Below are 24,826 nucleotides of genomic sequence, written 5' to 3' on the forward strand. Positions count from 1 at the left end.
TTCTTCAAAAGAGAGATGAGTTCTCTTTGCTTTAACTGTTGTCAGAAGATTAACTCTGCTTTCTTTAACTTAATACAAATGATCTTTAGTTGGAAGTTACATAGTATTACTATTGTTTCTGTTTCTGTTTACCCGCACCAGATTGAGATTCTCTAAAGACCTTGTCTTCATACTTAGCTCTGAATAGAAGTCTCAGCCTTTAAAAATTTATGGAATTGAACTGAAATAGAACTCGCTGTTCAGGTTACATCATAATATTACTATGAAATTAAATAAACCATTAAAAGGAGTTGTACGGTTAATGTATTAGCATGCCTAATAGTTAGTTTTGTTTCCCTTTGACAGTTCTCACAGTCACTTAGTTGTAAAGAAAATCAGTTTTATGGTAGAGCAGTTTCCCTGAGAAGAAATGCCAGCATGACCACAATGGCAGCACATGTAGATATACTTAGATAAATCAGTTTTGATTTCAGTAGTACTCTCTCCATTCTCTAAATACTCTAATTCACATTGCACAACTACTTGTAAACATTCTTATTTTGTTAAGCACTGAATCCTCACTGCTTTTTCAAAACTTTGCCATAACTGATTTAGAGACATTTTCATGGCTTTTCTGAGAATTGAAATTTTAACATTGTTTCTGAGAAATTGTATCACAGATGTTCTAATGAATAATATTGTTATTTTATCTTAATAAGAATGGCCATATTGGGCACCTGGGTGGTTCAGTCCGTTAAACATCTGCCTTCGGCTGAGGTCATGATCCCAGGTCCCAGGATTGAATCCCACCTCAGGCTCCCTGCTAAGCAAGGAATTGGCTTCTCCCTCTCCTTCTGCCCCTTCCCCCTGCTTGTTTTTTCTCTCTCTCACTCTATCAAATAAAATCTTTATTATTTTTTTAAGATTTTATTTATTTATTCATGAGAAACAGAGAGCGAGAGAGAGAGGCAGAGACACAGGCAGAGAGAGAAGCAGGCTCTGTGCATGGAGCCTGATTTGGGACTCAATCCTGGGTCTCCAGGATCACACCCTGGGCTGAAGGTGGTGCTAAACTGCTGAGCCACCCAGGCTTCCCTCAAATAAAATCTTAAAAAAAAAAAAAAAATTACCATCTTAATTAGATATTCATTGAAAATTCATACATTCAGGCCTAATGTAATATATGGTGTTAATAGTGTGAATCTAACATGGCCATTAGTCATGACAGTGATTCTTTTTAGATCTTACTGTCTTCTTAGCTTTGAGAAATCATCAAAGCTTTGAGAAGTTATAAAAAAATTGGAGAGCACTGACCAGGCACGTTTGGAGAACAATTCGGTGTTTTTGTGCTGCCTCTTGTCACTGGTTGGTAATTTGTCATATGAGTATGGGATATGGATTTGTGACAGACTTGTGGTGTGAATATTCCTCCCCCATAGGCACAACACCATCGTCACTGGATCTTAAGCCTGACCTTCTAGCTAACTCTAGATTTCATGCCTTCATATTGAAATGTTTTTTATATCACTACACACTGGGTCCTCCCATTATTAGTAAAATCACTTCAATACAGAGTATAACATGAATCTATTTTGGCTCTTGCTTAGGATAGTAGAAAGTAGGAAAACTTGGTTGCAATAGTTTCATCACAGTGTTTCACCACAGAATAGTTTTTTGACATATGTACCTCAAAAGAGTGTTGTGAAGTCAGTGACCTATATTTATATTTGTCTGAAATTTTTATTGTGGGTATAGTGTTTTTTTTTTTTTTTTAAGACTTTATTTATTCATGAGAGAGAGAGAGAGGCAGAAGGAGAAGCAGGCTCCATGCAGGGAGCCCCATATGGGACTCGATCCTCAAGAGAGGCAGTAATGTATTAACTTGACCCTTTGTTCTCCTGACAGGTAAGAGATTCTAGGAGAAGATGAGAACCATGAATTCTAGTTTTGGGTCTTCTTGTAAATTAAACTGTATCACTGAGTTATTGAAAATGCTTTCAAATTGGTTTTAGTTTGGAACTTTGAGACTAAATTAAATCAATGTCAGTTTCATAAATATTGTCATGAAAGTCAAAAATTGCCAAAATCATAGATTAAATTTCGGGTCCAAGTCCAGCATATTTTTACAGTAATGTGATGTATTTTGAAATCTTGAGCCAGTTTCTCATTTTCCATTATGTTGATTTGATTTGGAGGTGTAGCATATTTAAAAATAAAAAGATTTTACTAATAAGTATGTCAAATCACTAACCTTTCTCAATATCATTTTAGTGGTTAGAATAAGAATTAATTTTATATGCTTTATTAATTTTATATGCTTCTTTGCTGGTGCCCTATTTTTTTTATTATTATTATTGGCATGGAGCCAGAACAAGAATCCTTCATTAAACTTAACTGCTAAATTTTCATCATTTCACCATTTTCATCAAAAGGAAAAGCTTTTACTGTAACTGAGTTTTAAGTGGACAGTGTTATCTATTAGATGCTTACTCATTGAGCTCAGATGGTTCTTTTTTTTTTAATTTTTTTTAAATTTATTTATGATAGTCACAGAGAGAGAGAGAGAGGCAGAGACACAGGCAGAGGGAGAAGCAGGCTCCATGCACCGGGAGCCCGACGTGGGATTCGATCCCGGGTCTCCAGGATCGCGCCCTGGGCCAAAGGCAGGCGCCAAACCACTGTGCCACCCAGGGATCCCAGCTCAGATGGTTCTGAATGTGGTATAGAATTAGGTGCAACCTGCTAGTGGAAGTCTTAAAGGCAAATTTGGAGCAGCAAAAAATATCTAAGAACTGAAGTACAGCCTTTCTTCAAATGTGCTGCCCCAAACTCTTACTGTTTAGAAGTAGAACATAACTAAACAGTGGAGAATCACTATTGGAGTTTCAAAAATAGATGGTAGAAATTGGTTCAGGGTCTTTGTAACTGTAATTATAGATTTCATAGATTCTACAGAAGATTTCATTGTTTCTTGGAAACAATGCTCTAATTATTAAGAAAAGTAAAATAGTTTTTGATAAACATAAAGAGAAAATAATAGTGTAGTTTTGTGTTTGCTCCTTGGAAAGATTTTAATTTAGGATTAAAAAAAATAAAGGGCAGCCCCGGTGGCACAGCGGTTTAGCGCCACCTGCAGCCCAGGGCGTGATCCTGGAGACCCCGGATCGAGTCTCATGTCAGGCTCTCTGCATGGAGCCTGCTTCTCCCTCTGCCTGTGACTCTGCTTCTTTCTCTCTCTCTCTCTGCATCTCTATGAATAAGTAAATAAAATCTTTTAAAAATATATAAATAAATAAAAAAAATAAAAATGAGGGCAGCCTTGGTGGCACAGCGGTTTAGCGCCACCTGCAGCCCGGGGTTTGATCCTGGGGACCCTGGATCAAGTACCATGTCAGGATCCCTGCATGGAGCCTACTTCTCCCTGTGCCTCTGCCTCTCTCTCTCTTTCTCTCTCTGTGTCTCTATGAATAAATAAATAAAATCTTTTTAAAAATTAAAAAAAAAATGAGATTAGGAAAAACAGCTGCGTAGTCTTGAATACTACAGACTACAGAGCTAAAAGCCCAAAGTAAACTTTGTCCTCTGCATTATAGTTTAGGCTTTTTACTTTGATGAAAATTAAATTTTATGCCCTGGTTTATGGATCTACAAACGGGTATAATTTGTCTCTATTGTGTGCATGATAAGTAAGCTTTATTGGTGAAATTAGACTTAAGCTTATTTTAGTGTGAGCTCAACTATAATGTATGATTGCCTTAAGGGGAATTTATTAACATTAACTTTATATAATAATAAAAAATCTATTCCCTCTTTTTTTCCTCTTGGGATATGCATATTATATTTTAGGGGTTTTTTTTTCTTCTTTTTCTTCTTTTTAAAGATTTATTTAGGGGCAGCCTGGGTGGCTCAGCAGTTTAGCGCCGCCTTCACCACACGGTGTGGCCCTGGAGACCCAGGATCAAGTCCCATGTCAGTCTCCCTGTATGGAGCCTGCTTCTCCCTCTGCCTGTGTCTCTGCCTCTCTCTCTGTCTCTCATGAATAAATATATAAATCTTTTTTTAAAAACGATCAGAGGGAGAATCTATGCAGGGAGCCTGATGTGGGACTCGAATCCCAGACTGTGGGATCACACCCTGAGCCTAAGGCAGATGCTCAATTGCTGAGCCACCCAGGTGTCCCATATTTTAAATTTTATACATCACTTGGAAATTATAATTTTTAAAAATTTTACTGTAGGGGTGCCTGGGTCGCTCAGTCGGTTGGGCTACTGACTTTAGCTTAGGTCATGATTTCAGGGTCCTGGAATAGGGCTCTGCATTGGGCTGCATGCTCACAGTGAGGAGTCTGCTTGTCCCTCTGCCCCTTTTCCTACTTGTGCTCTTTTCCCTCCCCCCCTCTCTCTCTCTCTCAAATAAATAAATAAAAATCTTTAATAAATAAATAAAAATTTTAACAGCATACCAAATCAGTAATAACTTTCAAAAATAGCACAAATGAATCAAGTTTCATCACTTGTTCTAAATTCCTTAAGAGACATTTTATTTTATTTTATTTTATTTTATTTTTTATTTTTTATTTTTTATTTTTTTATTTATTCATGGTAGTCACACAGAGAGAGAAAGAGAGGCAGAGACAGGCAGAGGGAGAAGCAGGCTCCATGCACCGGGAGCCCGACGTGGGATTCGATCCCGGGTCTCCAGGATCGCGCCCTGGGCCAAAGGCAGGCGCCAAACCACTGCGCCACCCAGGGATCCCAAGAGACATTTTAATGTATAGTTTTTAAAGAAGACAATTACTTCCGGCTATACTTGTATTTTAGAGTATACACAATCAAGTGAAACTGCCAGAAAAATCCAGCATATTTAAATCACTGTCACTATATGAACCTAGAACTGGTTCTATGAAATGTATGAAAGTAAAATTTTCATTTTAGTGATATATCTTTTGTGAGTTTTTTAGGTTTTTTTTTTTTAAGACTTTTTTGTTTATTTTAGAGAAAGCAGGTGCACATGCACACGGGGAGAGGGGCAAAAAGAGAGGGAGAGTATCTCAAGCTGACTCCCTACTGAGCACTGAGCCTGTGAGGGGCTTGATCCCACAACCCTGAGGTCACAATAGCAGCCAAAACCCAAGAGTTGGATGCTTGACTGACTGAGCCACCCAGGTGCCCCTGTTGATATATCTTTTGTATTCTAAAGATTGCATAAAGATAAATTAGAAACCATTTTGGTCTCTTATGTGTTTGCATAATTAAAACCAGCAAGATAGGGATCCCTGGGTGGCGCAGCGGTTTAGCGCCTGCCTTTGGCCCAGGGCGCGATCCTGGAGACCCGGGATCGAATCCCACATCGGGCTCCCGGTGCATGGAGCCTGCTTCTCCCTCTGCCTTTGTCTCTGGCGCTCTCTCTCTCTCTGTCTCTCAGTCTTTCATGAATAAATAAATAAATAAAATCTTAAAAAAAAAAAAAAAAAACCAGCAAGATAATTTGTTACTAGTACCTGTCACTTTAGAATCCTGATTTCCCCAATTTCTTCCCAAATTGTTAGAGTCCATTTTTTTTTTTTAAGATTTTATTTTTAAGTAATCTCTACACCCAACATGGGGCTCAAGCCTCCAACCCTAAGATTAAGAGTCACATGCTCCACTGACCGAACCAGCCAGGCACCCCTAGAACTACTTGTAGAATCAACAATCATCAATTGTATCAACCTGTAATGTATTTTTTTTAATGTTGGTATGTTCCTTTTGAAGTATTTTTATTTAGTTAAGCTTGATATTAAATGAGTCTTTTTATGAGGAACTCCTTTTGACTTGAATTCTACTCTGATTTGGAATCACTTGTTATTTTGTTTTCTGGTTTATGTTATTTGATTACATTGTTGCTTTCCTGAAAGGTAATTCCACTTGAGCAAAACCTTTATAAGATTTTACAGTTGTTTTCAAATACTCATAATTCATATTAACAAAGATTTCAAGAGTTAAGAGTGGGTTTAACTATTAATTGATAGATGACTATCCTAATGATTTAATTTCAGGCCTAGGGCAACACTAGCAGAAAGAGGAGTTGATGATGATAGCAATAGTAGCTTACATTTACTGAGCAGTTTGTAATTGCCAAGCATTATTACAAATGCATTACATGTATTATTCCACGTAATCTCCATAGACAATAAGCCTGTGGAGTAAGAACTAGTGTTCTCTTCATTTTGCAGATAAAAATAATGAGGCCCAGGAAGGTTAAGTAACTAATGCAAGGTCACATAGCTGTGAGTGCTAAGTCCACAATTTGAATCTAGGCAGTTTGATTCCAGAGCCAGCATTCTTAACTGCTATGCTTTCTGGGTTTATTTTTATTTTTATTATATATTTTTTTTAATTTTTATTTATTTATGATAGAGAGAGAGAGAGAGGCAGAGACACAGGCAGAGGGAGAAGCAGGCTCCAAGCACCGGGAGCCTGACGTGGGATTCTATCCCGGGTCACCAGGATCGCGCCCTGGGCCAAAGACAGGCGCCAAACCGCTGCGCCACCCAGGGATCCCGCTTTATGGGTTTAATATCAAATTCTGTTGCAGAATAACTGTCTGAAATTTATTTCTCTCTCAAGCCTTTGTTTCTTTAGCTGTCAGTTGAGGAATTCTGCTACAGCTTTCAGGTCACTCCCAATCCTACCATTTTAAGAATTCTGTCATCCTGATTTACAAAACATTATGTATTTAATATTTCTGATTAGTTTCTGTTTGTAATCTTTTGGTCTCTTACAGTATAAAGGTTAGGTCACACTGTTAATGGATGATAGGGCTGGATCTATAATCAGATGTTCTTTTGGACTTCTCGGTCTTGTTAGTTGCCTCACTATTATCTTTTATTTAGTGTGTATATGCATACAGGGTTAATAGTTGAATTTAGTTGATTTTCTTAATCTTCTATTCACATTTGTGTGATGTGCTTTAAGTAGTAAGAAATATTGTTTTCAGGGGGATCCCTGGGTGGCTCAGCGGTTGGGCGCCTGCCTTTGGCCCAGGGCGCGATCCTGGAGTCCTGGGATCAAGTCCCGCATCGGGCTCTCACTGTGGAGCCTGCTTCTCCCTCTGCCTGTGTGTCTCTGCCTGTGTCTCTGTCTCTCTCTGTGTCTATCATGAATAAATAAGTAAATCTTAAAAAAAGAGAAAAAAGAAAGAAAGAAATATTGAAGAAGTATTGTTTTCATTTTCTTAAAAGAATCTTTTCCCTTTGAATATCAAGTATTTCATACTTATTGTATAAAATTTAGAAATTTTAGAAATATTTAAGGTAGAGAGTGAAAGAGTTCACTGGAGTAGTAGCTATTAATAGTTTGATGTTTTACTTAAAGATGTATACATGGGCTACATATACTATTTTTTAGGACATTTTGCTCCTTTAAAGATTTTTTTAAACTTTAATTTTGAAATAATTAGATTCACAAGAAGTTGTATAGATTGTACAGAGAGATCCCATTTACCTTTCACTCAGGTTGCCTCACTAGTTATATTTTACATAGTTACAGTACAGTATCGAGACCAGGAATTGGTTCAAAACTGCATATATAGTTGTGTATCATTTTATTATGAGTAGGTTTATTTAAACATTGCACCAATCCAAATACAGAGGGGCACCTGGCTAGCTCAGTTGGAAGAGCATGTGACTCTTGATTTCAGGGCTGTGAGTTCAAGCCCCACATTGGATTTAGAGATTTTTTTTTGCCTAAAAACATGTTTAAAACACATAGAATTATTCCATCACAATAAAGATCTCCCTTGGGGTAACCTCCACACCCCTGACACACTCTTTCTAACTTCTGGCAACCTCTAATCTGTTTTCTACCTGCATAATTTTATTATTTTGAGGATATTATAAAGGGGGTCATATTGTATGTGACCATTTGAAATGGACTTTTTTCACTTAGCACAATGCCCTTGAGACCCGTTGACTGTGTGTATATCCATAGTTTATTAATTTTTATTGCTGAGTAGTATTCCATGGTATGGATGTACCACAGTTTAACTGTTCACATGTTTTGAGATATTTTATTTTTATGCACGTTTTGGCTATGACAAGTAATGAAGCTAAGGGGAGGCCTGGGTGGCTCAGTTGGTTAAGCATCTGCCTTTGGCTCAGGTCATGACCTCTGGGTCCTGGGATCGAGACCCACATTAGGCTCCCTGCTCAGCGGAGAGTCTGCTTCTCCCTCTGCCCCTCCTGCTGCTCATCTCTCTCTTTCTCCTCTCTCTCAAATAAATAAATAGAATCTTTTTTTTTTTTTTTAAAGGTAATGAAAAGTAAAAAGTAATGAAGCTAGGGACATTTATATACAGGTTTTTGTGTGAACCTTAGCTTTCATTTCTTTGGGATAAATGCCCAGGAGTACAGTTGCTAAGTTGTATGATAAATGTATGCTCTGTCTTTAAAGAAATTGCCAAACTATCATCCAGCATGGCTGTACAACTTTACTTTTCCCGAGCAGTATGGGAGAGGTCTAGTTTCTCTGCATCCTTGACAACATTCCATATTGGCACAATTTATTTTAGCTGTTCAACAGGTGTTTATCAGTACTTCACCGTGGTCTTAATTTGCATTTCCCTAGCAGCTAGTGATGGTGAACATCTTTTCATGTGCTTCTCTGCCATTCATCTATCCTCTTTTTTTTTTTTTTTTTAAGATTTTATTTATTTATTCATGAGAGACACAGGCAGAGAGAGAAGCAGCTCCACACAGAGGGCCCAATGTGGGAATAGATCCCGGGACTCCAGGACCACTTCCTGGGCCGAAGGCAGGCACCAAACCACTGAACCATCCAGGGATCCCCATCTATACTCTTTGATGACAAACCATTCATGTCTTTTGCCCATTTTTTCACTGGATTTTTTTTTTTTAACTGTTGAATTTTGGCAATTTTTTATATGTTCTAGATATGAGGCCTTTCTCAGGTATGTGGTTCATCCAGGGAGTAATAGGAAAAAGTATTTCTACTCCATCTTTCCACAAACAGAAGTCCACATATACTGTTTTTAAAAATGTATTTGTCAGAAAGAGTGCAATCACTGCCATTTTTTCATCTGCTGTGGTATTTCCTTCATCTCTTATCTGTTTTTTAGAAGCCGTTTCCTTCCTTCATTCTGTTAAATAGTTTTATGCTAGCTTCAATCTTCACAGTGTGTTTTACATTTTTCTGACAGTTACTCTCTTTAAAGCACACTCATGATGTCATCTTGTTCAAAAATCTCTAGTGGCTCCCCATTGTAGAATGTCCTGAACTTGACAATTAAAGATTTTCATGATCTAGCCCCAATTTATATTTTCAGCTTAATATCTCAATACTCCCTTATGCCCTATTGACACTAATGGTTCTCCATTGTTTTCTGTCTTTGTACCTTCACTCATGCAGTTTTCCTCTACTAGTGTACTTTTATTTCTCCATCTCTATCCACAGTTTCAGCTCTCCTTAAAGGCTCAGCTCAGATGTCACTTCCAAGAACTCTTCTGAGCTCACTAAATGGAAATAACTTCTCTTTTCCAACTCCTTTAACTTTTCTAATTTTTAAAACATGTTTCATAAGTAAACTATTTTGTTTGTATTGTTTTATGAATTAAATGAGCTAGTGTTTATAAAGAACTACAGCTGTAATTCATTTCACCTTTTGAAAAAAAATGACTTTCTTTAATATCCCTTTTAGATTAAAATCAGCGAGGGCAGGATCTGTTTCAGATTCATCTAGGTAAGTGCCACTTGCCTAGTGCAATACCCTGCACATGGTATGTGCACAATAAATATTTAATAGGTGAACAAACACAACATGAGGGCATTTTAATACTGTCTGTATCCCCAGTGCCTTATTACCTGACATCTGTATATAGCAGACAGTAAATGTTTGAGACTGAACAGTAGTGTAAAATTTGTGATGCAAAAGCTTTCATCATTAGGCAGTCTCATTTATGTAATCTTTATGTAACTGAAGACCTTTGATAAATTCCTCTGCTGAAAACTAGAAAATGTTTAGTATTTATGAGATTCAATCCCTATAGAATTACAAGAGCCTTCAGCTTACATGAGATGGTTTGGTGTAGTAAGAACATGGACTTTGAAATGAGATTGCCTGGGTTGAAAACTTGTCTGTACTAATTACTGGTACACATTTATCTTGGTAAGTTATTTAATCCATCTGTCTCAGTTATCTCATCTGTAAAATGAGGAAGATACTAATTCCTACTTTATATGGTTGTGAGAATTTGAGCATACAAGTAAAACACTTAGAACACTTCCTGGCACTGCTTAAATGTCTTAAGATGTTAGCTAATCTAGCTATTGCCTCTTGTTACTTCCTGAAAATGCACTGAACACAGTTCAGAATTTAGAGTGTGTGAGTTGGGATATAAAGATTACTTAAAAATAAAATCTTAATAAAAGATGAAACAGGTTCAGCCAGGCAGAGTCCCTAAAGCAACTAGGCAAAGATCAAGCAGGAATTATTATTGCTATTATTATTAATGTTATTATTATTAAGTGAAATCACCCTGGATGGTGTCTGACATATAATAGATGTTCATAAATGTTAGTTTCCTTCTATTAGCTCACTCTTTCCTACCTCATTTTACAGATAAGGTATCTAGATGCAAAAAAGTTTAGACTGTTTTAAGTCATCTACGGAGTTAATATTATTGAAACTAAGCTCCAAGAATTTTGACAACCAATTCACTGCTCTTCACCATATCATACTGTTTTTCCTTAAAGTTAAAGGATGGGTTAAAAATAAAGCTCTTAAATCCTGCCAGGGTTTAAATTTAAAAATGTTTATTATAGATTTTTTTTTTTTACCATTCTTAATATATTTTGAAGACTTATTTCCTTATTCTAGTTATCAGAAACATAAATTGTGGATAAATTTGATCGGTTATTTAAAATAATAAAAATTCTCAGGGTGTCTGGGTGGTTCAGTGGTTAAGCATCTGATTCTTAATTTCCATTCAGGTCATGATCTAATGGGCTCTCTGCTCAGCTGGGAGTTTGCTTAAAGATTCTCTCCCTCTGCCCCTCTTCCACTTGTTCTTTTTCTCTCTTTCTCTCTCTCAAATAAATAAGTCTTTTAAAAAATAAAAATTCTCTGTTTTCTGGGTATTAGTTTTCAGTATTATAAACAGACTCTAAAGAAATATTTTTAATGTGAAATAACTGCAATTTTTCTTAATATTGTGAGCAGTCATCCCTAGAATGTGATACTTTACTGTTTTATGTATATGTTTCACTGTTTCATTCAGGTGTATCATGTAGATTATAAGAGAGACAGCTACTCAACACAAAATCAACACATAATGGATGAAATAAGATGTCTATGAAAGGACTTGAAAGATTAAATGTAAAAAAAAAAAAAGAAAAGAAAAGAAAGAAAATAGATTAAATGTTAGCCAAACCAGAAATAGAAGAACAAGCAGAATTAGACTGGATGGTCTAACACCATGCTTCAGAATCAGTTGAGAGGCTTTTTAAAAATGCAGATGTCAAACTTCTATCCAGGCAGGGATTGTGATCCAGTTGTCTTGGAGTGGGCATGGGCAGTGAAACAGGCATGTTTTTAAACTTCATGTTATTCTAATATGTAGCCAAGTTGAAAAGCATTGTATATATAAATTCCTTGGAGCATAGGCAAAGGAGAAGTCAAAGGCTTTTTTTATATCCCTCTTTGTGCAGGAGATAGAGAAACTGGGAGATAGGAACAACTTTTTCTAGACAGATACTCTTTGAGGCACAGACATTTTACATTAAGTCTCAAAAGAATCTGGATTAAATTTTGCTTAAAATCATCTGCTTTTCTTTGCTTGATTGCTTATTCTATAAGTAACATTCTGATTATTAAATTAGCTTAATTAAATTAGCTCTCTCTCTCTCTCTCTCTGTGTGTGTCTCTCATGAATAAAAATAAATATCAGTCAATCAATCAGCTTCCTAAGACTTCAAAGTTTTGAAAGAGTCTGCCTGGAACAAGATTCTTGAGTATTCCTTCTAGACACTGAAGTAGCATTCTAGTTTATCTATCAGTACCTTCTAGATTGCTGTTAGTCTCCCTTGGTTTGATCAACTCTGGGGTAATGACAAGATCAAGTTTTGAATCTTTGAGGCTGGTTACCAGATCCTGATTCCTTATGAATTTATCAAATTAGTAACCAGGGGTTATCTCTTGGCATTTAGACATTCTGAATTTGTTGATGTAAAACTGTCTGAAGGCCTGAAGAATTAAGATCTTATTTTTAAGCAACCTCTACACCAAACATGGGGCTCAAATTCACAACTCCAAGATCAAGAGTCACATCCTCCACTGACTGAGCCAGCCAGGCACCCCAAGAGTATACTCTTAATGAAATAACTAGTGTAAAGGGAGAGGTTTTTGTTTTGTTTCTAATAATCCTGTTTAAAGGGCATTGGGGCATTAGGTTATTATTTTGATTGCTACTTCATTTTTTGCACATTTATTTATTAAAAATTTTATTTATTAAAGAGAGAGAAAGTATGAGCAGGGGGAGGGGTAAAGGGAGAGAGAGAGAGAGAGAAGCAGGCTCCCTGCTAGTGACAGAGAGCATGAGCTGTATCTCCCCTTTCTTTAATTTGTAGTGTGCCATTTGTCTACTTTATTCCACGCTCCCACCCCACCATGGGTAGTCTGGTGCAACTGGGCCCACACCCCCTTCATTTTCCCCATGCTCCTGGGAGACCTGAGGCTGGCCGGAAGCCATAGGACACTTGTCTACTTTCTTATTCTTTTTTTTTTTTTTAATTTTTTTTATTTTTATTTATTTATGATAGTCACAGAGAGAGAGAGAGAGAGAGAGAGAGAGAGAGGCAGAGACATGGGCAGATGGAGAAGCAGGCTCCATGCACCGGGAGCCCGACGTGGGATTCGATCCCGGGTCTCCAGGATCGTGCCCTGGGCCAAAGGCAGGCGCTAAACCGCTGCGCCACCCAGGGATCCTACTTTCTTATTCTTGATAGAGTTGAACCTACTTAATAGATGAAATGGCCAGATGAGAGCCTTTGTTGTGTTTATATTATTAACAGGACATTTTATTGTTTAGTCTTTTTCCACTGGCACAATGTGCTTGATTGAGAGATAAATCATACAGCTTACTGAAATAAAACGTGTCATTCATTCCAAAGATAATGCAAGATTATATGCATATAATGAAAAGAGCAGATGAAACCATATCCTGCTTAATTAGTTTCCCAGGACATTGAAGGAAATAGCATAAATTTACTTGCCTTACCTAGAATTGAACTAAAATGTGGAACTTATGAGAGAGGTTGAAACCTTGGGTACTTCACTTGCTTTGAAGGATGATAACTTGGAAGACTGAAGGGCCCATACTGGTATATTCAGTTAGGGTTCAGTTGCAAGAGATAGAAACTCCTAGGCTCTGGGCTGGGTTGCTAGGAATGACTTCTATAATAAGATTTGAAATGGTGTGCCAAAAGTGCTACCTTTGCCATAATCAGCAAAGGTTTAGAATTAGGAGGCCAGCTTGGAACTGTTAGTTTTAAGAACATACCACTTCACCAACAACAAAAACAGACAACTCAATTCAAAAATGGGCAAAGGACTTGGATAGACATTTCTCTAAAGAAGATTACAGATGTTTAGTAAGCACATAAAAAGATGCTCAACATCACTAATCATTATGGAAATCAAATAAAAACCGTAATGAGATATCCCTTTATATCCATTAGGATGACTGTTGTTAGAAAAGAAACAAAATAGCAAGTGTTGGTGAGAATATAGAAAATTGGAATACTTGTACATTGCTGGTAGAAATGTAAAATGATACAGATTCTTTGAAAAATGGTATGGTGATTTCTGAAAAAAGTAAGCAGAATTACCAAATGACCCGGCAGTTCTACTTCTGGGTATATACCTAAAAGAAGCAAAACAGGACTTGAGCAGGTATTTGTACTCTCATGTTTATAGAACCATTATTTGCAGTAGCCAAAAGTTGAAAGCAACCCATGTCTATTGAAGAATGCATGGATAAAGAACATGTGATCTATGCATACAATGAAATACTATTCAACCTCAAAAAGGAAGGAAATTCTGTCACATGCTACAACATGGGAATCTTGAAGACATTATGCTAAGGAAAAAAAGCAGACAAAAAGACAAATATGTATGATTCCACTTATATGAGGTACCTAGTATAATCAGATTTATAGAGACAGAAAGTAGGCTTGTGGTTGTTGCAGGGTGAGGAAAGAGGAGATAATGGGTTATTTAATGGATACAAAATTTTCATTTAGGATGATGAAAAAGTTCTGGAAGTGGATGGTGGTGATGGTTGTGCATCCATGTGAATGTACGTAGCAAACACAAAACAAAGAACATAGCATCATATCTGATGCAGGTGTTGGAAAGCCAGTATTGCTGCTCCACAACTAAAGCTGCTTCCTTACACCCAATAGTTAATGAAAACTGGAGAATTATGTGCACACACACACAAAACCAATATTTACACGGTCTGTCTTGTAAATAGCCAAAACTTTAAGGAAAATGACTCCTACTTTCTGCCTTCTGTATCTAATGTCAGAGCTTCTACTCACGTTTAGAACACTAGTTGCAAGGGATTCTGGGGAATAATTTTTAGCTTTTCAACCTCTGTAGTAGCAGAAAACAACGAGAAGGAAATTGGAAAAGATACTGAGCGGCAAATTCATCATATTTGTCACGGATATTGAGTCACTGGTGATTCACAGAAGGTAATGTTCCTTTTAGTTAAATTGTTCTCAGTGGTGGCCAGATTGTCCTGCAGCTGGTGATACAGAGGTAGGGTGGAGCACAACAGATAGCTTCAACAAGGAGGAGTCGGGGAAGAAGTTTATTGATATTCATTATCTCCTTTTGCTATTTTGGACTGGTTGTACTCAGTTTGTCAGAACTAACATACGTATTTTAATTTTAATATAGTAGAACATACCTGGTTTATTTATATTTTTGCGAAGAGACTTGGGTCACTCTAATGGAATGCATTAAAGGCATATTAATAAAAGAATAGCTACACTACTGTTAAGAAAAATACCAGATTTAAAGTTCTTATGATGAGCTTTTTTCATTTTTTTTAAAGATTTATTTATTCATTCATGAGAGACACAGAGAGAGAGGCAGAGACACAGACAGAGAGTGGAGCAGGCTCCATGCCGGGAGCCCGATACGAGACTCAATCCTGGATCCCAGGATCACAACCTAAGCCAAAGGCAAGCGCCCAACCACTGAGCTATCCAGGCGTCCCTCATTTTATTAAGTATGGCGATAAGGTCATTATAGAAAATGCACTAAGCCCTTTTGCTCTCAGGCTGGTGAAATTTCTAATTAGTACAAACTAAATTCAGAGAGAAAAGAAATAAACATGCTAATAAATAAAAGAGTTGGGCTGAAAATTACTTTTTTTTAATAGGTTTCAAAAATTTCTAACCAGAGCCACCCGTAAGATAGCTTTTGTTCCACTCTGTACAGAACAGTCAGCTCCTTTTGTTTATCTGTCATCTAGGACTTGGAACTGTTTGACTAATGCTTATTGATAGTGAGATTCTGCAGGAGTGGACTATTTATTCTCTCCGTGCCTTGATGATAAAGCACTTTGATAATTAATTTCTTAATAGCTCATGATTTCAGAATAAACTTTAAAGTTTTATCTCAAATTGAAATGTTTCCTTTATACATACTAATTACATTTTAGATAAGTACAAGCTTTGCACGCAGTGCTTTTTAATGTGAATCAAGCTTTAATGACATTAGTATGTGAACGCTTAGATTTTTTTTTAACACTTCAGATTTTTTTTTTTTTTTAATTTAAAATAGTCACAGAGAGAGAGAGAGAGAGAGGCAGAGACATAGGCAGAGGGAGAAGCAGGCTCCATGCACCGGGAGCCCGATGTGGGATTTGATCCCAGGTCTCCAGAATCGCACCCTGGGCCAAAGGCAGGCGCCAAACCGCTGCGCCACCCAGGGATCCCAACACTTCAGATTTTTTGATAACAGTTATTCCACTCCTAGAAATTTAATGTAAGACTCAGCAGTCCTGTTTGTAATAGTAATAAAATTGTGAACAATTGCCAACAATGGAGAGATGGACAAACTATTGTATAGCCATAGAATGAAATGTCCTTTTCAAAAGATAATTTAATAACATTAGATAGAATTTTTATAATAATGCTAAGTAAAATGAAGCAGAATTATTTGTGGTATGATTTCTCTTTATAGGAAATTCTGTGTGAAAGAGATCTATAACAAATCATAAATAATACTTCTCAAAGGTAATTTTAAAGTTTTATTTATTTATTTATTTATTTATTTATTTATTTATTTATTTATTTATTTGAGACGGAGAGAGAGAGAAATAGGCAGAGGAAGAAGCAGGCTCCATGCAGGGAGCCTGACGTGGGACTCGATCTGGCGTCTCCAGGATCATGCCCTGGGCTGAAGGCGGCGCTAAACCACTAAGCCACTGGGGCTGCCCTAAAGTTACATTTTATTTTTTATTTTTATTTTTTTTTTTTTTTAAAGTTACATTTTAAATGTTCTTTAATGGGGATGCCTGGGTGGCTCAGCGGTTGAGTGTCTGCCTTTAGCTCAGAGCGTGATCCCAGTTCGGGGATCGAGTCCCACATTGGGCTCCCTGTGGGGAGCCTGGTTCTCCCTCTGCCTATGTCATTGCCTCTCTTTGTGTCTCTCATGAAAAAATAAATAAAATCTTAAAAGAAATAAAAAAAAAAGTTTTTCAATGAATATATATTGCTTTTATGTATTTTCTTTTTGTATTATAGAACTACATTGCTATAAAAGATTCAAACAGTGCAGAAATTTGCAGACTAAAAACCATAAAAGGCCTTCAGTCTCCTGCCTAGACAAATGAAGTACAGTTTATCAACTTATTCTTTTATAGTATCATAGCTAAGAAATCTTGACCTAACCTAAGATCAGAAAGATTTTCTCTTATGTTTTCTTCTAGATGTTTTCTAATGTTGGATTTTTAGATTTGGTTTATAGATCCATTTAGGGTTACTTTTTATATGTGGTGAGAGATATGGATTGATTTTTCTTGCATATGGATATCCATTTTTTCCAATACTATTTGATGAAGACTACCCTTCATTGTCTTTGTACATTTGTAGGAAATTAGTTATCTTTTTATGTAAGTCTGTTTCCAAATTCCCCATTCTTTTCCATTTGTTTATCTTTTTGCCACTACCACTTTGTCTTGATTTAGGGTAGTATGATAGACAAAATTTTAAAATGACCTCCAATGACTGTTGTATAATAATGAACGGGACCTGTAAACTGATGGGCTATCAGTGCTGTAATTAGATTATGTTATATAACACAGTTGACTAAGAAACAGAGATTATTCTTGGTGGACCTGACTTCATCAGGCCAGCCCTTAAGAAGGAATATGTTTTTCCTGGAGAGATTCCAGGCACAAGGGGAATTCAACATAGGAGAAGCTACTGGTTATCAGAATAAGAAGAGGCCATGTACAAGAAATGTGGATGGCCACTAAGTTTAAGGTAATTTACTACATAGCAGTAGAAAATAATGTATGGTAATTCCTATTTACAGGTCCCTTATTTATTGTATGGTAATTCCTATTTACAGGTCCCTTCCCTTAGCAAATTACCCCAAGTTGAATGACTGCTGCTTTAGGATTAATTTTGCCCCACTACTGTAGCAAGATTTTCCTGTGCACTTTACGCCAATGCCCCATGAATTGTGAGATTTTTTTTTTTTTTTTCAGTCTTTGGGGTAGAAACTTTTATTGGTCTTGTATATATACTGGGTGGTTCTTTTTTTCTGTCCTGTTTTGTTTCCTCATGTATATGTGATCAGTATTCAGCTGCATATTCAAGGGAGAGTCTCTGCAGATCTCTCGGGTTTTGTCTTAGTCCTTTTGGCTTATTATAACAAAAATACTGTAGACTGAGTGGCTTAAACAAAATACGCTTATTTCTCACAGTTCTGGAGGCTGTAGTGTCCAAGATCAAAGCCCAGTAGATTTGGTGTCTGGTGAGGACCTGCCTCCTTCTTCGTAGTCATATTCTAGCTATGTCTTTAGATGGTGGAAGGGTGATAAAACTCCCTAGGATATCTCTCATAAGGGAACTAAACCCCCATTTATGGGAGTTCTGCCCTCATGACTTGATCACCTCCTACTTGTAGCCTAGGATTTCAACATTTGAATTTTAAGGAGACACAAACATTCAGTCCATAACTAGTTCTGTGCATCTTTCTCCTCTCCAGTATTCTATTTCATGAACACTAGCCACCTGGATCTCCCCAGACTCTCAGCTCCATCTTCTCAACTCAGCACGTCTGCCAGGCCTCACCCATTTTGTGTCTTGTGCCACGCATGACTTGGAAACTCTCAAGGCAGTAAGCTGGGGCAATAGAGTTCACTTTGTTTCCCGTCTCTTAGCAATCTTTTTTGTCCAGTGCCCAATGTCTTTTTTTTTTTTTTTTTTAAGATTTATTTATGATAAAGAGAGAGGCAGAGACACAGGAGGAGGGAGAAGCAGGCTCCATGCCAGGAGCCTGACGTGGGACTTGATCCCAGGACTCCAGGATCGCGCCCTGGGCCAAAGGCAGGTGCTAAACCGCTGAGCCACCCAGGGATCCCCCCAGTGCCGAATGTCTTGAAGCTGGTGTTTCTCCCACCATATATTTTGTTTATTATTTAGTTATTTGAGGCTGAAGGGTAATTTTGTCCCTCTTATATCTTGAACAGAAAGAGTCCCTTTAACTGATAATTGATTCATAATAATTATTGATTAAAGCTGAAAATGTTCTGGGGCACCTGGGTGGCTCAGTCCATTAAGCTCTGGCTCTTCATTTTTGGCTTGGGTCATGAGATAGGGTCCTTCATTGGGCTCTACACAGGATGTGGAGCTAGCTTGAAATTCTCTTTGCTCTCCTTCTGCCCGTCCCCTCCTCAAAAAACAATAACAAAAAACCTGAAAGCTGAAAGTATTCTTAAAAATTTAACTACTAACCTATTTCTTCATTTTTTGGATTTGTGTGAAACTTAAGCTGTCATAGGTTTGTTCAAAGTCTCCTGTTTCATGTAGTTTCTATGGCACAACATAAATATTAAATTGACGCTAAAGCCTTTTATCATCTTTTTAATATACCTCTTTAGTGCAGGTTTTCACAGGGTTAGCTAAATATAGTCTCTAACTATATGCAGTAGCATACAATTAAAGGACATGTCCTGACCTGATGAAGCACATCAGTTGAGTGTGTCATGTTCTTAGGGCATTACCACAGCAGCCTCAAAGACTTCCAGAAGGCTTCCTTGTGTAACTCATATTTTCTAGCAGCTAAAACACCAGCTTCAAAGCCTATTTGTTAGCCTGATTGAGGATATAGAGAACTGGTGATATAAGACAGCAGTGGCAGCGAGGCATGAAAGAGAAGATCATTTTCAGCAGTGTATGAGACATACTGGAGGATAATGCTACAAGGATGGGAGTGACTTGGAATCCTTTGGTGGTAAGCTATTTGAGAACAGAGAAAGGCAGCAGAAGAAATCTGGCCTTTTTGTGTGAGATGAGCTTCCCAAATTTACATATTGTAACTGCTGCAGAGTTTGTAGCATGTGCTTATTGGATATTCAAAGATAAAGTAATGTATTCAGAGCATATCTTGGGGAAAACACATGTATGTAGTGAGTGGGATGAAACATCTGAGTATATATGTATGAAATAAAACATAGCAAAATCATATTTTAATGGAATTTAGTATATATGTAAAATGATACGCATTAGTGTGTATAAAATTCAATGTTAAACTGCATAAAATGTGTAATTCCATGGCCTTGGGGATGGCAATGTAGCTAAAAAGAGCTGAATAAAAGCTTTTTGTAGTTCTATAGCATATAAGAATTAGCCTTTTAAAACATACAGATCCTTATAGTTGGATGTGTTACTAATTTCCTAAGACTGAAAAGCTGTTGTGGATTGATAATATGAAAACTCTGTTTGGAAACAAAATATGATTTAAGGCTTCCAAGAACTAGGATTGCTCTTTAGTAATTAAGAAATATTTAGTCAGTGTTTCTTGCTGGCTGAATATTTCTGATGGTGTAAGTGGTACTCATGTAGTTAAGTATCTGCGTTTTTCAAGTGATTATGAATCTTCATGGAAAGAGTTTGTGTGGATATGGGAAGAATGTAGAAGAGTAGCTGTTTTTTTGTTTTGTTTTGTTTTTTTACTTTTCTCAGCATAAGTAAGCATAGATTTTTCATAGCCAAATATGCATGTTAAAGGAAATGATAAACACTAAAAATCAAGAATTATTTCATCTGGGAAGAGGAGGTGGGGACGATATCAGAGAGTGGTATTCACTTGTATTGATGTTTTGTTTTTGGCTTTTTAAAGCAAACTTTTAAAATATAGTTTAACTTATTTAGAGAAAAGTGTAGATTGTAAGTATATAGTTTCTTTAATTTTTACAAAGTGAACATACCTGTATGACTAATAACCAGATTAGGAAATAGTACATCTGTATTGGAATTATTTTATATTTTTTCAAGCTGGGTAGTGAGCACATGGGTATTTCTTGTATCATTCTTTATTGTTGTTTTTATGCTTTAAAGTTTGCTTACTGTGTATTTAAAAAATCATCTCAGAAGGAAATATGATGTTTAGAAATCTGGAAAATGTCAGAAAACCCACATGCTTTAGTAATTGAGAAAAGTACTTTAGGGAAATAGGTTTTTTTGTTGTTGTTGTTTTTGTTTTTTTTTAATGTAGGCCTTTGTCTCCTGTGTATCTCATAAACTTGATAGAGGCCCAAGTTGCTAAAACTTTTAAAATGGAAAAAGAAACATAAACAGAACTATGTGGATCAAAGTAGTAAAAATTATTAGTACTTTTTTGAAACAGTACATTATTGGCCTTTTATAATCACAATACAAAGTTTGGGTCCTCAAATATATGAGTATGTCGAAATGACAGTTTTCTTTTGAAAATTTTACCACTGAATTCTCAGTGGTAGTTTAAGAAGAAATTGATTATTCAGTTCTATAATGGTATATTCAAAGTATAGAAAGAACTGAGCTATTAAGATATTTATAGATATGTATATCTAGTTTACAGGCTTTGTGTTGTAGAAATCATTTGTTTAGTGGATAGAAATATATTTAAGGGGTTTCCTAAAACTAGTTATCTATCTGCTTTTGTGACATTTTTTGTTTTTGTTTTTGTTTTCTCATTTTGGAGGAGTGGGAGATAATTTTTCCATCAAACATGAAGATTTCTGAAATTTGTATCGCATATCTGTAATATCTCATTTTATGAAAACATTAAAATGGGATTTTTCTCAATTCTCAACACTAGGCTTTTTCTTTTTTTTAAGATTTTATTTATTTATTCATGAGAGAGAGAGAGAGGCAGAGACACAGGCACAGGGAGAAGCAGGCTCCATACAGGGAGCCTGACGGACTCGATCCTGAGACTCCAGGATCACGCCTTGGGCTGAAGGCAGGCGCTAAACCACTGAGCCACCCAGGGATCCCCTCAACACTAGGCTTTTTCTAATTTGTGGTTGCTATGGTATGGAAAAGCCGTTTACAGAGTAATTTTTTATAAAAATGTTTAGTCATTAGCCTTCCTTCCGCTGTTGGGGTTATATGCTTACAATTATTAGAATATTAATTACTGAAAACCAATCATCATTGAGTAATTTTTGTTCTTTTTACTTTCTTCTAGAAGCCAATAGATCAATGTAGATAAATTATTTTTTCTGATATGTTTACATATATTTGTTCTTAAAGGAGTTCTTAGGACACACTGAAGTTTTTGTTTTGTTTTCCCTGGACAGGCAGTGGAGGAAGAAATGGCTGTTCCTAATCACCTCTGCATTCGTCGCTGGACTACCAAGCATGTAGCTGTTTGGCTGAAGGATGAAGGCTTTTTTGAATATGTGGACGTTTTATGTAATAAGCACCGACTTGATGGAATCACATTACTAACTTTGACTGAATATGATCTCCGGTCTCCTCCTCTGGAAATCAAAATCTTAGGGGACATTAAAAGGTTAATGCTCTCAGTCCGAAAATTGCAGAAAATACATATTGATGTTTTAGAAGAGATGGGATACAACAGTGACAGTCCCATGGGTTCCATGGCACCTTTCATCAGTGCTCTTCAGAGCACAGAGTGGCTCTGTAATGGGGAGCCTTCACATGACTGTGATGGACCCATCACTGATTTGAATTCTGATCAATACCAGTACATGAATGGTAAAAACAAACATTCTATTCGAAGATTGGACCCAGAGTACTGGAAGACCATATTGAGTTGTATATATGTTTTTATAGTATTTGGGTTTACATCTTTCATTATGGTAATAGTCCATGAGAGAGTGCCTGATATGCAGACCTACCCACCACTCCCAGATATCTTCTTAGACAGGTAAGTTTTGTTTCTAGTTGCCTGCCAAGTTTGTAGAAACTTGCTATAACAGCAACAATGATAATGTATTTATGACAATTATATTGTTTATTATTTTGGTTTACACATACTTTCCGTTTACTTTATCTGGTAATATATGAAGGAATGCTTTGAAGTTGCCTTTTTGTAATTTAACAAATTTAAAATTTGTAATTTAAACCTTAAGCCTAGATGAGTGGGAAAGGCTACTGCTTAGTTTATTTTTTTATAGCTGTATTATAGCTCCTTGAGCATTTCAGGTTATAAAAGGTTTTCCTGGAATGTTGTCTATAATAAACGGAATTTGGTTACCTTTTTTAATGAGGAACGGGGTTCAGCTTTTCCAAAAATGTGGGGAGGGCTCCTATATCACCAAATCAATTGGAATTATCAAAAATAGTACACACTGAATTATTGATTGTATCTTCTTGTTGTTATGAAATGCAGAATACATTAAAAAGAATATAGTATATGCATATGAAAAATAGGAATAGAATGAAATTCAAAACTCTTAGTTTTTATTTTGGTAATTTTTAAGCTTTTAAAGTTTGTAGAGATTTGTTTTTATAAAATATTTTACGCTTCTGAAAGTGTCCTATTGTATATGTTTTTTATTTTATTTTATTTTATTTTATTTTATTTTATTTTATTTGTATATGTTTTTTAAAATGAAATGGATTAAAGTATGTGTGTTAAGATGGCAGAATGACATATATATATAACATTTTGTTCCTCAAACCCTGACAAAAAGTATGGTAAAGAGATTTCTGTTTGTTTAAGTTGTAAGCCTATCCTCCAGGATGGAGCAGATCAGAGAGGAGAAAGCAGCCATACATTTCTGGAAGTTTAAAAGTAGATGAATGAGTGACAACTAACAGACCTAAAATAACTTAATTATAAAACAGCAGTTAGGGAAACTGAGCCCAGTCTATGTTGCAGATTTCTCAAAGCTCTGGATACTGCAGGTGAAAGGATGGTGCTAAAATAAGAAGAATCAAGTGAAAACTAATGTTTAAGAAACTATTAGATCCCTTTATCTCCTCCCCAACAGAAGAACTTAAGGAAGTAAGGAAGAAAGCATGTGGATATCTGAGGAAAAAATATTCTAGGCAGAGGAAACAGTAAGGTGGAAAAAATCCTGAATTGGTAGTATACTTACCATGTTCAAGAAACAGCAAGTGAGAGATGGGGAGACCAGTTGGAGATGAAGTCTGAGAGGAGACAGGAATTCAGATAGTATAGTGACTTGTAGACCATTCTATGGACTTTAGCTTTCATTCTGAACGAAAAGGGAAGCCTTTGCAAAGTATTTAGGAGAAGGGTAAAGTAATCTAACTTCATTTTAAAAGGTAACTCTAGTTGTGTTGAGAATAGCCTGGGTGTGGATGTGGTGTGGGGAAAGAAGGGATTGAATTATTGAAGTCATCTAGACAGAAATAAGGTGAATTATATGAAGAGTAGTGGGAGAGATGATGTGAAAGAGTCAAGTCCTTTTTTTTTTTTTTTTTTTTTTTAATGATAGTCACACAGAGAGAGAGAGAGGCAGAGACACAGGCAGAGGGAGAAGCAGGCTCCATGCACCGGGAGCCCGACGTGGGATTCGATCCCGGGTCTCCAGGATCGGGCCCTGGGCCAAAGGCAGGCGCTAAACCGCTGCGCCACCCAGGGATCCCAAGAGTCAAGTTCTATGCATATATTCAGAAAGCACAGACAACAAGACTTGCTGATAGATTTGCATATAAGGTGTAAGAAAAAGAAAAGTCAAGTATTAGTCTAAGGTTTTTAACCTGAGCACCTGGAAAGATGGAGTTGCCCTTTATAGAGATGGGAAGACTGTGGAAGGAGCTGACTTGGAGAGGAAAATAAGGGTTTGGTTTTGGACATGTCAAATTTGAGATACCTTTTAACTAAATCAAATGTCACAAAAGAAATTGAAAGATAAGTTGGAGTTCAGAAAGATGTAAGCTGAAATTTGGAAGTTGCCAGAATAGGTAAAGCCACGATGTGAAATAAGGTCTTCTAGAGAATGAGTTTTGAAAGGGAAAAAGATTGAAGGTGGAGCCCAAGAACATGATCGTGTAAGTCCAGAAGTAAGGAGAAAGAAAGTAGTATCCTGCAAGCAAAAAAAAAAAAAAAAAAGTATTATAAGAGGGTAGAAATAATTAATAATTAGCTGTGTCAAGTGCTGCTGAGGGATCAAGTAAAATGCGAATAATTGACCACTGGATTTAGCAACATGTGACCTTCACAAGAGTTAATAAGAGAAAAGCTAATTGTAATATGTTCAAAAGAGAATATGAGACTTAGTGGAATTTACCTAGATATATATCCACAAATATGAAATAACATGTATAAAATTATTCATTGT

The 24,826-nt window shown here is 36.5% G+C and overlaps 1 protein-coding gene across 5 annotated transcripts in view; it reads left to right on the top strand.

Annotated features, from left to right (window-relative positions):
* The window catches only part of SAMD8 (sterile alpha motif domain containing 8), a 49,725-nt gene that overhangs the window by 2,314 nt on the left and 22,585 nt on the right, over positions 1-24,826 (top strand). For 2 of the 5 annotated variants that reach the window (XM_072823693.1, XM_072823692.1), the window contains exon 2: positions 21,848-22,440. In XM_072823693.1, coding sequence (XP_072679794.1) covers positions 21,848-22,440 — 593 coding nt within the window. Of the gene's footprint in view, positions 1-9,675; positions 9,718-14,642; positions 14,733-16,233; positions 16,287-18,272; positions 18,400-21,847; positions 22,441-24,826 lie in introns of those variants that run through there. The other 3 variants (XM_072823695.1, XM_072823694.1, XM_072823696.1) reach the window with 3 other exon arrangements.

This window comes from Canis lupus, chromosome 4 (genome assembly GCF_048164855.1).
Source record: "Canis lupus baileyi chromosome 4, mCanLup2.hap1, whole genome shotgun sequence".
Classification (NCBI taxonomy): Eukaryota; Metazoa; Chordata; class Mammalia; order Carnivora; family Canidae; genus Canis; species Canis lupus.